We start from the raw sequence: 16,457 nt of genomic DNA on the forward strand, positions 1-16,457 counted from the left end.
ATATTGGTTAATAAATGATGACGTAATTAGCCACACTCTTAATAATCTGGCAATTTCAGTAACAATATATCTTTGGTTTAGAAATACAGTACTTAAGTGAGAACAAATACAAAAAATGTTTTTTATTTCATTACCCGGTTATGTTTCCTTTTGTACATACTGTATAGTTTTTGTGTGCCGTCTTTAATCTAGCAACCCAGATATTTGATTTGGTAGGTATTCTTCCAAGGATTACAATTGACTCACAAATGATCAAAAGTTTTAAAAATGGAAATGAATCAGCATCAATTCTTTACATTCTATTTAATGATGGTAATACTATATGTTTCAAATCTGCATAGACATAGACAAGAAACACAAATGTTGCATGAGATTCCTTTTAATGGATGCCGTGGTAACACTCGGTCACTCCACTGTATATTAGTTTTTTAGTTTTTCTCCTTTTTGAATTGCAACAGTTGGACATTAAAAGGACTATAAATTAAGTAATTCATATGTATGCTGTGTTTCGGGAGATGGAGTTGTTCACCATGAAATCACACATGACAGAGGAGCGTCCAATAAAAGATTCTGGCAGCACAATTTAGACAATGAATTATTAATTCATGACCAACAGCAGTCAGAGCCAGTGAACAAAATCGTTCAATGTCTTCTCGGATGAGTGGCATACGTTTAAGAAAAGGAAGGTTACATGTGAGGGGTTACACAGCATGAGGGTGCAGGTTAAGGTCGTCCCTGGATGGAGCTCAAGGCACAAGGACCACCCTCATGGTGTTGGTGTAACCAGAACCTGGACGCCAGCCGGTCACAACGAGGGCTACGTCACCACTCTTGAAGAACCTCTGGTGTTTACCTGCACAGGTAACAACAGCATACAGATTTCACTCTCAAAGCACTGACGAGACTGATCGATTTGTCTTTTTTGTCGATTTTTTTGTAATAAATGGATGATTTTTTTTTTTTTTTAGTCCAGAGTTACTGAGTGAAGTTTCTATTGATTCTTTTTTTCATTATATTAAATTAAAGTAATAATACATTTCATTTAAACGGCGTTATATTAAAATGTAATATTTCCTCCTGTCCAATAAAATGAAAAAAAAATAAAAAAAGATTCCCAGACTATTTAACCCCAAAAAATAATCTCATGTCATGGCCAGAGTCCAACCAGTATTTCCAAAAGTACCCAGCTAGAATTTCCATGGACATTTTTGGGAACTTCCCCCAAAATGTTGTTTTCCTAACATATTTTTAGATTCTTGGAGGAAACCAGTGTACCAGGGAAGGACTAAACACATGACGAGAGACCGCGTGAACTCCACCTGTGAAGATAAAAGACCGGAACCAGAATCACGAGGTGCTTTCCTTATGAGTTTTTCCAGATCCGAGCCATTGTTCGGATGTTTTTTGGTTTGACCTGCGAGCAATGACTTGAGTTACAAGTGTGCTTCAAACCCGCCACTATCCAGTGAAGTGAGAAGAAAATGGAGCAATTCAGGTGGAACCTCTTTGTGGAACCTTGGTTCACCAACAAATTGGTATACAAGCTCATTTTTGGGGCAAATATCACTTGGGTTCAACACAAACTAGCCTTCAAGACATCCACGCAGAACATTCACTTGTGCTTTCTCTCACACAGCGTAAAATATCATTCACGTCACGTATTTCAGGTATATTTGGTTTTGCTGCCGATGAGATGCAGAATGGCTCCCGAGAAAGTGCAAATGACTGTGCTGTTAAAAAGATGAAGTTTTAGCAACGTAACATAAGCTATCGGAAGCGAGACGGGCCCCGTCCGCTGCAGCAGCTGCTACAAAGAAGAGATAGAGGCCACTTACTCGGCCACGCCATTTAAAGGCGCAACACATGAACGGACGCAGAATGTAGCGTGTGTGTGTGACTTTAGGCTTCATCGCACTTCATAAAACCAAGTTGATTTCTTTACATTGTCTTTTATTATGTTTTTTATATTTATACATTGCTATTTTTCATTATTAAAACCAACAAAAGGAAATTGTGGCGGTGTGGTGTCAAAGCGCCACGGTGCTATATTTTAGTACCGAATACAAAATGTTACATTTCTTCTCTACAGGCAGACTTCCTTGTTACTCACCGACTTCCAGGGCAAAGTTGACGCGCTGGTCGACGTCCTCGGCCCAGACGTCGTCGGCGGGTTTGGTGTAGAGCACGGGGTAGATACCGCGGTAGAGGTGAGCCTGGCGGGCTGCCTGGCCGCAGCGGGTCACGGCGATGATGGGCGCACGGGGCCTGTACCTCGACAACATGTGAGCAGACCTGGAGGAGCGCAAACGAAGCAAGTTTTCCAAAACATTTTAACACTTTGAAATGTTGTTAGGGAAGAACAGTTGATTGGAAGTCTTCTATATGGAAATATACTTACTTTGTGTCAATTGTTATTCATAGACGTGACAATTCAGGAGTGTTGTGTTAACCTGACTGACTGAAACGATATTGTTGCTGTCAGGAGCAAATGTTATTTCATTGCACGGGAGGAATAATGTAAATCCTCGAAGAGATTCACCTCAAACTCATTTGAACTATAATTGCGTCATCACATTGCCGTTAACAGGAACAGTAATAAGCCTTTGCCAATACAGCATTCATGTATTCATCCTATTTGTTCACATTTACAAGTCTAAAAAGGAATGTAATGCTCAAACTGTGCAGCTTGCAGTAGCTTCAACTTATCCAGTCCAGTAAATGTAAGTCCAGTTCAGTTGTATTTAACATTTACGTATAATACAATTGCTTTCAGTCTTTTACCACTGTGTATTTTCACACATTTATTTAGACCCCGTAAAATGAGTTCAGAGATAGGTTCCGAAATACATTATCATGCAGCTGAAATAGGTATTTAACACGTCACTATTTTTCTCCCTACATCTATTTCCAAAGGTGCTATTGACATGAAAATTTCCCCAGATGTTGGGAACAACCCAAGTAACAAGCAGAACAAATTAGCTCAGAAATTAATAATGTGAAATGACATGGGGGGAAAAGTATTTAACACACCAAATGGTATCTATTTAATACTTTGTAAAAAAAAAAAAAAAAAAAAAAGCCAATAGTTTGCAATGTCAGCTTCAAGACACCTTCTGTATGGAGAAACTAGTCAAAATCACGACGGAGCATTTTGGCCCATTCCTCCACACAAGCAGTCTTCAAATCTTGAAGGTTCCATGGGCTTCTATTATGGACCTTGAGTTTCAGTTCTTTCCATAGATTTTCGCTCAGCTCAAGTCAGGTGATTGGCTGGGCCATTGTAGCAGCTTTTTTTTCCTTTTTTTTTTTTTTTTCTCCTTTGAAACCAATTGAGAGTTTCCTTGGCAGTATGTTTTGGATCATAATCCTGCTCAAATGTCCACCCTCATTTTACTTTCATCAACTTTGCAGATTTTTGTCAAAAATGTCTCAGTGCATTTGCCCATTCACCCTTCCTTCAATTATGTGAAGTTTACCAGTACCATTTGCTTAAAAGCAGCCCCACACCATCATGTTCCCACCTCCGAACATCACTCTTGGTATGGTGTTGGTAGGGTGATCTGCAGTGCCATTGCTCCTCCAAACGTGGTGTGCATTATGGTATCCAAACAGTTCAATTTTGCTCTCTTCAGACCAGACTATATTTTCCCAGTATTTAACTGCCTTATCCAAATGTTGTTCAGCAAACTTTATTGATTTTTATTTTTTCCCCAGCAACGGTGAGCGTGCATACAGGCCATGGCAGCGGAGTACGTTACATACAGTAACTGCTAATTCCAGGTCTTTTTATTAAAGCTCTCTACAGGTGGGCCTTGGATCTTGGACAACTCTTCTGATTATTCTTTGCACTCCTTTGTCAGAAATCTTGGGAGGAGCGCCTGATCGAGGCAAATCTATGGTGGCTTTCCACTTACGTATTATGGCCCCAACCGTGCTCATTGGAACATTCAGAAGCTTAGATATGCGTCTGCAAACAATACCATCATTATGTTTTGCAACAATTAGTTGGCGATGGTCTTGAGACAGCTCTCTGCTCTTACCCATCATAAGATGTGTCTTAACTCACACCTTGGCGATGAGACCTTTTTGTAGGCCATCATTAAGGACCGATATTCATTTGCACTGACGAGGGGCTGGATTGCTGTTTGATTATTGATAGATTTAAGGTGTTGTCTTAGCTTTCCATGCCTTTTTGCACCTCCCTTTCCTCATGTGTTCAATACTTTTTCCCTGTGTCATATTCACAGTATTGCGCACAACTTAATTTCTGGTTTTATTTGTTGTACTTTCTTTGTATGTATGGATTACTTGGGTTGTTCCCAACATCTGGTGAACATTGCATGTCAATAGCACCTTTGGAACTATATTTTGTGAGAAAAATGGTGACGTTAAATACTTATTTCAGCCGCTGTATATGTTTGAAAAAAAAATGGCTAAAAATGTGCAACGATTGTGAACCACTGTATGTAGTACTGCATTGAGGAGCTGTAGTGTAAAAATGTTTTGCACCATTTCAGTTTTCCTGATTTTGGGGCGTGGCTAAAACAGTGCCACGTGACACACTTTAGAGAGAGCAAACCTCTTTGCTTTGGACATGTCCACAGGAGCGATAGTGAGTATATTGGTAAAAGGATGATGAGGGTGGAGCTGCCAGGTAAGAGAGCGAGAGGAAGAGCAAAGAGAAGGTTAATGGATGTCGGGAGGGAAGACATGAGGGCAGTTGGTGTTCGAGAGCAGGATGCAGGAAATAGGCTTGTATGAAGGATGCCGCGCTGTGGCGACCCCTAACGGGACAAGCCGAAAGGAAAAGAAGAAGATTCAAAAAAATAATAATCATCATTGCTTGTATATAAAGAGTTCAGTCTCTGGAGAGCCTGCCCACCCATCAACTGAGAACTTAAACAACGAAGTGAATCTTTTTTTTTTTTTCCCCGTCTATTTCTGAAAATGTGTCTGTGAGCGAACCATTCTCGATAACAGCGAGGCGAATGTCCATAAAAGCCGCCCCCTCGCTGAGTTTCGCCGCTCAGGACGTGATCGTCTCGGCTGGGCGAAGGTGCAGCACCATTTTCAAATGGCATTTCCGGAGGCCGGACTGCGCTGTCGAACCCTGACATGTCACAACCCTGTCAAAGTCATAGGTAAGCAGAGCTGCAGTAAGATTTGTTGGATACACTGATTAGTGTCATGTGATTTTGCTGCATTAAATGTAGGAGCCTACATACAATTTAAGATAACTAATATTGGGATAATTGGTGATTTATATTTATTCTGATAAAAGGGGCTTTTACATTTTTTTTGCAGATTAAAATGTTGACAGTTAATATGAATTCATTCATGAAATAGTTGAATACATTGCAATTGTGGATGATTTCAAATGTTTAACATTTCAGTCGTGTATGAGGAGGGAATGATAAGAGATAAAAAAAACATGCTTATGAGCTTTTTTCAAAAAATCTTTCTTGCACAGTAGGTTCTTTTAGTAATGTTGGTAACCCGTCTTATTTTTCTGTACTTTGTCTTTAAATGTCTTTTGCTCTTTGTTTTCAAATGCTTGAATGTAAAGCAGATTGAGTTACTTTGTGTATGAAATGCTCTTTAGAACTAAATTTGCCTTGCCTTGGCGAGAGCCATCAAGCTAAGGCTTTATCAATTAGGAACCTGTATAGACAGGATGTATGGGGAAAAATACAATCTGAATATTTTAAAAGTTCCACTGTATCTGCCCTACTCTTCAGCTGGTAAGAAATGCCGATCTGTGATGTTCTATCAATTCTAACCACTTTACGACTCATGAAAAGGCAGCTGCCAGTATCACGTGCTTTTTTGGAGACGAACTCCCTCGTGAGAGGAATGAACAGGGAGTTAAAATTATCGTGTAAAATGTCAGGGTGCAGCTCCCAAAAGGTCAGAAGTGGCTCACTCCACTTGAGCCACGGGGGCTTTTCTGGGGGGGGGGGGCACAGGGGCGGTGGGATGGCGATATAGTGCAGCAGAGAGATTCTAACCTGCCGGTTCTGGTGAGAACGATAATGGCGCTGGCGCAGCACTTGAAAGACGCCTCCACTGTGCCGATGGCGACGGTTTCCGTGGGGTCGCGGGTCATGTGGGAGGTGCGACGCAGCTCCTCAAACATCTGCCTGTGGAACATGGCGGCCTCGGCTTCACGGGCGATCTGAACGTAAAAACAAATTGTGCTTGCAGTTACAGAATTCAGTGGCGTTTTCTGTGGCCCTCGTGAAATTTCAAATATGTGATTCGTGCACAAAATACAGAAAACACTTGTTGTGTAAATTGTTGTTGTTGTTGTTGTTGTTGTCCTGAAACAAAAATGTAACTGTAGCTGTGGTACAAGTTTTTCTCACACAAAAAAATGAGAGCAAGATCATTTTTTTCCTACCATTTTTCCACCATCAAAATGACATACTGTATAACCTCTATCACTCAATTGAAAAAAAAGGAATCTTTTAGAGAGGATGAGTACAAATCAACAGCTGAGATAAAGTGCACACCCTCTTCTAAGTTAATTGTTAAATGCGTATCAGCATACAACTGGCACCGTGTAAAGCGAATGGTAAAATGGGAACTGGCGTGCACTTATACGGTGTAGCGCTTTAGGTACACAATCACAAGCACCCATTTAAGGGCAGCTGCTGCCACGCCCACTGGGAGCAATCTAGGGTTCGCTGTCTCGCCCAAGGACTTCGACAGCAGACAGTCGGAGGAGTTTTTTTTTTACCAAATTGTTGTCAAGTAAAACCTGTTTCCCGACATTTATTGAAAAAAGGTGCATGTTTTAGAATACCGAAAATCTCATGGCACAGCAACAAACAGAAAAGTGGATACACAGGTTAATTATGCACACGCTACTATGGAGTGGAAGAGCATTTCATTGTTCTGCCTTTTACGACACGTTGCTGGTATAGATAGTTGAACAATGACACATACAGTATGTCATAGAGAAATAGAACATTTCCTTCATCTTTCCACACCCCGATGATTTCTCACGGCACATTGGTTAGGAATCATTGATGTACAAATATGCTAAGAGGCCATGATGACCCCTCACCCGATGCTGTATGCGTACTGCCTCCAGAGGGTAGTCACCCTTGGCCGTCTCCCCGCTCAGCATGATGCAGTCGTTGCCGTCCAGCACGGCGTTGGCGACGTCGCTGGCCTCTGCGCGGGTGGGACGGGGCTTCTTGGTCATGCTCTCCAGCATCTGAAGGCCAACAACAACGTGCGATATCACGACCGCAACGAAGTCGAGTGCCGTCCGTCCCCGCTGCGGTGATGCGGCAGACCTGCGTGGCACAGACGACGGGCTTGCCCAGCCTGTTGCACCTGCCGGTCATCATCTTCTGAGCGACGAACACCTTCTCCGTTGGGATTTCAATACCCAGGTCTCCGCGGGCGACCATGATGCCATCGCTGGCCTCCAGGATCTCATCAAATCTGCGACCCAGATAATTGAAAACTCTCATAACGCAATCCGTTTTCCATTCATCCATCCATTTTCTACCACTGACCCTGTTGGTGTGATACTTGACGGCATTTATAATTGATCATGTTCCCGTGGATGAAATAGCCAAAATGTACGGGCGCGGTACGCACCGCGCCGGGTCCATTGTAGAGGGTGCATTGAGTGAGCCTGTTTTAAAATATCCACACACTTTTATATAATCTATCTATTCATCTATTACTATTAATCGATGTTTTTATGTTTTAATACATGTGATAACATTTACACTATACTGTATGTGCAGCATACTGTTCAGGGCATCCACAGAGCCAATTTATCAATGTGCACGTGTGAGTCTCCAACTGTCATTTCTCGGCGATGGTCTGGTCCAATTTCATCATCGCGTAGCGTGCTTTATGGTGAAAAGCAGACAGTACCCGAAACTAATCGGCAGTCACACACGAGGCGATTGTGAAAAAGTGGGAATTGATCCCAGAGCAGCTGCGGTCAGCTACGTAAACGGCTACCACGACCAATGGCGGCGTCTTTCATTCCCAAAGCGTCAGTACTTACTTACCTGCGCACTCCCTCGTGGTTCTCCAGCTTGCTGATGATCTTGATGTCCTTGCCCTTCTCGCCCAGAGCTTTCCTGACAGCGTGAACGTCAGCAGCCTTCCGGATGAAGGAGGCGAACACCATGTCAACGCCCTGCTCTACACCGAACTTCAGGTCCAGAAGGTCCTTCTCGGAGAGGGCGGGGAGGTCGACGGCAGCACCGGGCAGGTTTACGCCTTTCTTGCTGCCCAACATGCCGCCGTTTTCAATCTCGCACATCAGGTAGTCGTGACCTTGGAGGAGAAGAATTCACTTAGTCGACCGCGGTTTACCTCACACTATTTTTATCTCATTTTGTCATCTCCAAAGATTGAAGAAATGTACGAACATATCTTGAAGAAGTAAGGAGTAGAAAGTCTTCATTCAGTCTACACTGTTTGTGCACTCACTGCGGTGGTCTCGTCGCTCTGCATTATTCCCATATCTGTTCTTGACCAATACACCATTTTCATAATTGTCACTGTAGCGGATTATCGCCCTATTATTCACTTCAAACTGCTCTAAATTGCTTGAGGACTCTGCATCATTTGCAAAATGGTCGTCGGATCAACCCTTACCGCCTTACCGGTGACCTTTCATTGCTCAACGACTCTCCGTAGTGTCCTAAAAGTATGTCTATTTTGTCACCGTGGCTGTCTGTTGTCGTACGAGAGCGGCTCCAACTACCGGAGACAATTCCTTGTGTGTTTTTGACATGCTTGGAAAATAAAGATAATTCTGACAACAATAAATAATCAAGTAAAGTACGCATCCCTACAAATCTACTTTAGTACAGTAACAAAGTATTACTACTTGGTTACATCGCACCACTGCTGTTAGCTTGACAAGAAAGTCAGTCGCTCTTACTGATCTTTGCTCTTACCAATGTCTTTGACCTTGAGGGAAATGAGACCGTCATCGACGTAGATGTGGCTTCCGCTCTGGACGACCTTGGTGATGTTTTTGTAGTCGAGCCACAGTATCTTCTCGTCGCAATTCTCCATGTAACTGTCATCGAGACTAAGCTTGATGGTGTCACCTTTCTTCAGCTCAACCTCAGCGGTGCCACTCTGAGCAACGAGTACAGAGTCACGAAGGCTGTGGTGATTATTTAGTACGAAATACTTACACCCTTGATGAGCCCTGTCCTGATTTCTGGTCCCTTGGTGTCCAAAGCGATGGCCACTGGCCTGTAGCTGGGAGAGCCTGCTCCAAAGCTCTCAGTTGCTTCGCGGACATTCTTGATGGTCTCAGCATGGTACTGGCACACAAGTTACAAACAAAGAAAATGGAATAATAACTCGAAAGCTTGTCAATTAACATCTACACCCTAAACCACTCTCGTTGGACAGTATTTGAAGGATCAACTCCAAGTTATTTTATTTAATTTTTTTAAATGTAGCAGTCATTTTAAAATGGATCTGCAAATGAGTGTGGTGGTTAAACGCATCTGTTTCCACCTCAGACAGCTGTCAAAGGTGAAGGCTTTTGTTACATCGCAGCACTTTGAAAAAGTAATCCATGCCTTCATTACATCTTGGCAGGTTTTCTGTAGTTCATGACACTTTGGAGTCAACCAGTCCTTTCGCAAACATCTCCAGTTGGTTCAAACCGCTGTCACCTGCCTTGTAACCGGAACACGTAAGAGGGAAACAGAACTCTTATTTTGGTCTCCTTCCGTCGGCAGCCTGTGTACTTTAGATACTTTTCGTTTGAAGTCTTTAAAAGGTCTTTCTGTCGCTGGTCCTCAACCTTGGAATGACCTCCCGCGGTGTACATTAGACAAGTTCCTTCACTGTCCATTTTTAAAACCCACCTTCAAAACCATTTTTAATCTTTGGCCTTCAACACAGCATATGAGACTTGAGCCCTTGTTTTCATTTTATTTGTATCGTTTTGAACGTTACCGCTTTATTGTTTCGTTATATGTTCCCTTGTCTTATGTTTTGGAAAATTCTAAATGTGGCAATGTCAGATCGTCTGATAGTATGTTATTATGTCAAGTTAGTAGCTAAAGTAGTCCAGTACTGTACTTTGAAAAACAGCATCTATTGACAATGCAGTGCTTTCTTATTGCAAGCCAAGAAGAGGTGTAAATCCGGAACGACAACTGCAATACCAATTTTAGCTCATGCCGCAGTCGGGTCCACTGTCCCAAAACAGCCGCTTGAGGTGTTAGAAGAATATTTCCTTCAAGGTTTGCGTATGCGCGTTTCGTGCGTGTGCGGACAGTCGGAGTCGACGCGCTTGCACAACTGTTGGGGACGTTGCCACGTGTTCTCGAATGTGCGTTTGTGAATATTCGAAAGAGGAAATACAAGAGAAAGGACGAGAGAGTACGGCGCTTCCAGTGAGGGCACCCCACCCCCCCACCCCGCATTGCCCCCATATCAACTCTCTGACTCTCAAACTATTAATAGCTGTACTAACAAGTGAGCGACCGCACAGGGGTCAATTTCATGATGTCCTTCCCAACACAATTCGTGCATCCACTTTGCTTACATGTTTCTGCAACTCCACATAGTGTAAACTAACTCGACATAACCTTAGGTACACCTGCACAAACCTCGTTGGTTTTTTTGTTTGCATGACACCTCAACACAGGCAGTCAAGCACCCTGAAAGTCACCTTGTCCTTTAACGCTTTTGAGCAGTACCATTTGAAGGTTCTTACCGCGCCTGGTCCGCTCAGGTGACAGCGAAGGCAAAGAAGTATGAGCTTCCTAAAAAGGCGATTGTGATTGCAGTCCATTTAGTTCCGTCTCAAGAAGAAACATCGAGCGAATCATATTCAACTGATCATTCTGACGATGGTTTTGATGCGCGAAAACAGCAATTATGAGTTTCTGTAAACCAAATGTATTTTTGTAAAATTCGAAACTTTTCTTGAACTCATTCAACTTGATTCTCATGATTCTATTACTTTATTCTCTTTTGAATTGTGTGTTGTCTTTTCAGTGTTGCCTTCATATTCCTATTTTATTTCTTCGTGTTATTTTCACATACGGGGGGGGGGTCTTCGGTTTACGGCTTACGAAGTTTCGCGGTTCCGAATGAGGCGCAAGGAATTATTTTGCGCAGGGGCATGTTTAGTCGCGTGGGGGCCCGAGGCAAATGCAGTCACGGGGCCTTCCGCATCCGTGGACTGCAAAGATTTTGAATATGAATGTAATCATCAACGAAAACGTGGGAATTTGAGAACAATTCTCACATTTCCAGAGCTAGATAAAGTCCTTATTGAGGATTGTTAACTACAAAGTGAATCATCGCAATTCTTTTAAGTGGGACTGACGAGAAAATGAATTAACATTAAATACAGTTCACCATTTGGACCGCTTTAACCCTCACATCTCGGTGATAAAAAGCACCATTCTACACCTCATCCCTACCGCGTCCTCCTCAGCTGACACCGACAGCAGTGCTACTGCAACTGGCAAGAGCGTCTGGATCTTGCTGTTGTCAATCGTGCAAATTCGGTGTCACTGTGAAAAGGTTCGAAAGCTTCGCTCGCTTTGATACGACGCTGTTTGTTTTTCGCTCACCTTCTACTCTTCTCCGCTCCACGAGCATAACTGTGCTTCGTTTTCCTCACAACACGCCAACACGTTTGTTGTGCTACGCTCTTCCTGAATCGAGTCTCCCCGTGCGCGGCAGAGAGGGGGAACATTTGACATTTTGATGGGTTTTAAGCATGTGAATTCAGACTAAAACAAAAACAATTTCGAGAAATGGAAGAAAATTGTATGATTATTTTTTGGGATGAGATGTTTGGGGGCCTCTGGAAATCTCAGGGCCACGGGCAATTGCCTTTGTTTGTCCACCTCTGAGTTTTGTGTCACGTGGCACAAGCGTGGCTCAATGGCCACCATACTTCCTGTATTTCATTTGATTGTATTATATTGATGGTCTAGACGTGTCTGATGAGACATTCTTTCTTATTTACTGTAATAACTTAATGACTTAACGACTGCGTAGCGTTGGTTCATGATGGACTATGGCGCATTCGCAACTCATGTACAAAATGGGTGTTACGCCACTGCCGTAAGAACAAGAAGTAAAGCGAGGATGTCCCGGCTGAACCCCAATGCGCTCACCTCGTGCGTGCCGTGCGAGAAGTTCATTCTTGCAACGTTCATCCCGGCCAGGATCATTTCCTTGGCCACGGCCACGGACCGAGAGGCAGGCCCTGCGCGATAACGGTTTACAACAGATGTAGACTGTCAGTGTAGAAGACGTCCGGTGGCTCAAAAACTAAGGTGTGTTTTTTTTTTCCAACGTATTTCTGACCAATCGTGCAGATGATGCCGGTGTTGCGGGACACGGCAGGCTCCGAGTCGATGTCCAGCAGGCACATGTGCTCGATGAAGGTGTCCGCCATGGCAGCGTGCAGCTGCTGGGTGCGGATGACGGAGGACTCCTTAGACTTCGACATGGTCGGACGCGTACCTTCGGGATTAGGGCTGCCGACAGAGGTCAGAGGACGTGATTGATTTGTTATTGATAACAGCGGCGCGCGTTCATTGGTTCGAGCTCAATTGGAGAATTTTGACAGAACGAGCTTTGAAGGACAGACTATTATTAGGTACACGTGCACCATCCGATTGTGCTGTGTGGTGTCTGTTTAAAATGAAGATACCAAATGAAACAGGGATGCTGGCCAATAATTTGCAAGAAAATCAAACAAACCAACCAATTAGCACTGATCTCCATTCATGCTAACAGTGAAGAAAGCACGGGAGAAAAATGGACATCAATGGTCTAAGTGGAGTAGTGTTTACTCGTGGGACAGAAGTTTCTGTGCGAGCTGATCCATCAGCCCGTGTGCACAAAGCAACAAGGGCGGCAAAGTGCCCGCCTGGCTGCACTCTTCACATTCCGCTGGGAGTTCATGTGAAGCTGAAGGAGAGCAGGAGCAGGTCACTTTTGACACAAGGTTGAAGCGCAGTCACAAAGGCGACGACCGCGCCTTCGATTGTCGATCACCCAAACAATCGCGACAGTTGCCGTGTGCAAGATGCGTGACCAACAACTGGCGCTTGAGTCGGTGGGCACCGTTCTCGCCCCCAAATGCTGACGTAAAAATAACCGCATGGGAGTATTTCCGGACAAGGCACACATTCTGTGACTGTGTTTTCCTTTTCCTAGCGCACGTTTGAAATGATGTCATCACACTGAAAAGTCACTGCACAAAAAGAAAAAGTCTCACGCTTAAATTAGATTTGGTCCTCCTATTTCATGAAATCAGAAGTAAATATCAAAGGCAAACATGGAGAGTGTTTAGTATGCACTTGTAACTTTCCTGTAATAGTACAACAGCATCTCAATAAATAAGAATAGAATGAAAACAACTATTCAAATTATATTTATTCATTAAATAAACTAATGATGTTTATTTTTTTGGAATCCAAATGATTCAAGTTTACAGCTAACAAAAGCCTAATTTACCATCTTGAGAGTTGCAATATTAAGTAAGAGACAATCAAAATGATTTTTTTAAAAGAGGAACAGGTAGGAATTGTCTTTAATCAATATGCAAAATGGAAGTTTTCTTTTTTCTTCTTAAAGCAGTGAAATATGAAAAATTTAAGTGAAAAGTACCTCAGAATAACGGAACACAAAGTTAGCATTACAGTGTCTAAAAATACATACAACGGAAGCCAAATTCAAACATACGAGGAATGATTACACAATGTAAAGTTGCAGGAGCTCATTAAAAACATAGCTGTTTTACGAATCAAAAACCAAAAACGAATGTCATTCTAACTTTGTCATCACGACCCAAAACGTAGTGGTGCAACATATCCGTGTAATAAACGAAACAGTTCGGGAAATGGACTTCTCCATATATTCCTTTAACTATTCAGCTTATTTAAGAGGGGGTGGGGGGGGGAAAGAGCTATTTTCCCCCTTCAGACTATTACCAAATGTTCTGTTGCACTGTTTCTCAGAGCCACAGTTGTATGTGCACACTCACCTTCGGGACGAACTTCGCAGCGAACCAAAGCGGCCACTTGCTGGCCTGCGGCGGCTGCGTTTTATGCTCCTTGGCGGACCGGAACTACTTTCCTGCCACCAAGAGAATGTCGTGCGCGACGAAGGCGATGGTCGTCTGGTTTGGGAGAAATCACTCCGCCACTGCATGCTGGAAAAACAGAACCTGCTCGGAGACGCGCCTTGAACAGGACCGCGTCGTTTGTCACCTCGTGCTGACTACAACTGCAGCGAAATAACCGGATTAAATAACTACACCGTGGAGAAAAAAAAACAACAACAACAACAAGAACAAGAACTTCACAACTTAATGCATTATTGGCACGTATAAACGCATTTTCTACTCAATTTAAGTTACAAGTTAAAAATGGGTAAAAAGGATCATGTATGTAGGTTGAAGAGTGACTCGGGAACGGTGTCAATTCTGGATCTCAGTGCGGCTTTTGATACGGTAGATCATAATATACTGCCGAACAGGTTGGAAACGGGGCTCGACTAAATGGAACAGTCCTTAAATGGAACAGTCCTTAAATGGTTCTGGTCCTACCTGGAGGAAAGGAGTTATTTTCCGAAGCAAACATGGCGAAGCAGCATTTAGCTATTATGCTGCACGCAAATGGAATAAGTTGCCAGCAAAAGTGGCGTCAGCCTCAAGTGTGAATGTTTTTAAATCCAGGTTAAAAACTCTTTTGTCTCATGCTTTTTGGAGCATTTCCGCTTTGAAATGATATTTCTTGCACTGCATACTGTTTTAATTGTACTTTTATGTTATTTCATTTTATTTTCTCATTGTTTTAAATGTTTATAAGCTGTTCTTTCTTTCTTTGTTTTGAAATGCTTTTAATGATGTCAAGCACATTGATTTATCTTGTGTAGGAAATGTACATAAATACATTTTTTTTTTTGTGGCTTTGCTTTGCTTTAGAGCAGTTTAAAGGGTCTAATAGCGCAATGATCTGGTCCAGTGACGATTGTGCAAATGGCGCAGAGAGTTCTCAAGCACATAAGTGGCCAGTAATAGTCAACAACAGCATGCAAAGTGAGTGCACGAATAATGGTGGAGTGTCTGAACAGCGATGTGCAAAATTGGCAGCGTGTTACAATGCGATTGTAAGTCAACTGATTAAGACGGTGATGTCAAGATGGAAGAAGCTGTTGAAATGAGTTTGCATTGTTCCATAGCGCCTGCCTGCGGGAAGGAGCTGGAGATTAGGTTGTAGAGGGTCCAAGAGGATTTTGCATGCTCTCGTCTTAGTTCTGGCAGCGTGCAAGTCCTCAAGAGTGGGTAGTTGGGTACTCGATATTTTTTTCCGTCAGTCTCGACTGTCCATTGCAGACTGAATTTGTCCTTCTTTGCGGCAGCGCCGAAGCAGACTGCGATAGATGAACACAGAAGCGATTCGATGACTGCCGTGTACAAGTGCCTCAACAGCGACTGTGGCGGGGCGTGCTTCCTCAGAAGCCGCAGGAAGTACATCCTCTGCTGGACCTTTTGGAGGAAGGAGTTGATGTGGGTCTCCCACTGTAATTCCCGGGATCTTGAAGGTCTCGACGGTTGACACAGGGCAGTTGGACAGCGTGAGGGGGAGCTGTGGCGACCGATGATTGGTATGTACGCTCAGAGGGCCGAATGAAGTGGGATTTTCACATTATTACTGTACAATGAAGCAGGGCTGTAACGTTATGACAACTTGTGTGTCATATAAGAAAATAGAATAAAACAGCTGTCGCAAAAGTCTTGTTATTACAATGAAAATAATGTTCGTTAGACAATATGCGGTTGCAGTTTGCAGCGGTGTACTATATCATCATTCCCTCAAGTATCGAAATCAAACATTTGACATAGCTCTCATTATGATGCAATATAATACTTAAAGCTTTATGTGTAGGGATGACGAGAAATCATATTTTTCAGAATTTCGTGAGTTTTTTTCCCGTTTGCATAGCAAACTGCGAAACGATCACGTTGAACAGGTTTCACAGTACGTGAAGATAAATCCAAGCCCTTCCTCTCGACAACAGCGCCCTCTTGTGGCCGATCAGTGAAAGTGGACCGCATATTCTCCCGGCATCAAAAGCACGCAACAAAGTTGAATTTTTGACTGTACATTGCATCAGTTGACTATTGCAATTCAATAAAACTTGTGAACTCCCCAATGTGTCCTTTGCTTCTTGCACATGAATATTGCAGTTGCACAGGGGGTTGTCGTCATTCATTGACCTTTCAACATGATTCGCTAGCAAATTGTATCACGAGAACACAGTAATTGAAAACAACTCTCTGAAATGAATATAGAAAAATGGATTTAACTTCCCACTTTATTTCACTAGATATTATTCTACAGCGATTTCCTTTATGTCAATAAACTACCCGGAGGGATTAATGAGCAGAAAAAGAGAGAGAGAGAAAA

The 16,457-nt window shown here is 42.9% G+C and overlaps 1 protein-coding gene across 1 annotated transcript; it reads right to left on the minus strand.

Annotated features, from left to right (window-relative positions):
- Window positions 1-363: 363 nt before the first annotated feature.
- On the minus strand, window positions 364-14,236 carry LOC133402450 (pyruvate kinase PKM-like). Its single transcript, XM_061676153.1, has 11 exons — window positions 14,030-14,236; window positions 12,343-12,515; window positions 12,150-12,241; window positions 9,186-9,317; window positions 8,940-9,126; window positions 8,040-8,310; window positions 7,305-7,455; window positions 7,070-7,222; window positions 6,009-6,175; window positions 2,111-2,292; window positions 364-853 (listed from the first exon to the last, which is right to left on the minus strand). The coding sequence occupies exons 1-11, from the start codon at window positions 14,194-14,196 to the stop codon at window positions 747-749; spliced, it is 1,782 nt and encodes a 593-aa protein (XP_061532137.1). The 5' UTR covers window positions 14,197-14,236; the 3' UTR covers window positions 364-746.
- Window positions 14,237-16,457: the final 2,221 nt, after the last annotated feature.

The sequence above is a fragment of the Phycodurus eques genome, chromosome 5, assembly GCF_024500275.1.
Source record: "Phycodurus eques isolate BA_2022a chromosome 5, UOR_Pequ_1.1, whole genome shotgun sequence".
NCBI lineage: Eukaryota > Metazoa > Chordata > Actinopteri > Syngnathiformes > Syngnathidae > Phycodurus > Phycodurus eques.

What these genes read in the sequence shown, in the direction of transcription:
- LOC133402450 (XM_061676153.1), bottom strand. Translation starts at nt 14,196, where the DNA reads ATGCAGTGGCGGAGTGATTTCTCCCAAACCAGACGACCATCGCCTTCG. An exon ending in CTGCGAAGTTCGTCCCGAAG is followed by an intron (nt 12,516 to 14,029) that starts GTGAGTGTGCAC and finishes CTCTGTCGGCAG; the next exon opens with CCCTAATCCCGAAGGTACGC. An exon ending in CAGTACGCATACAGCATCGG is followed by an intron (nt 6,176 to 7,069) that starts GTGAGGGGTCAT and finishes TTTTACGTTCAG; the next exon opens with ATCGCCCGTGAAGCCGAGGC.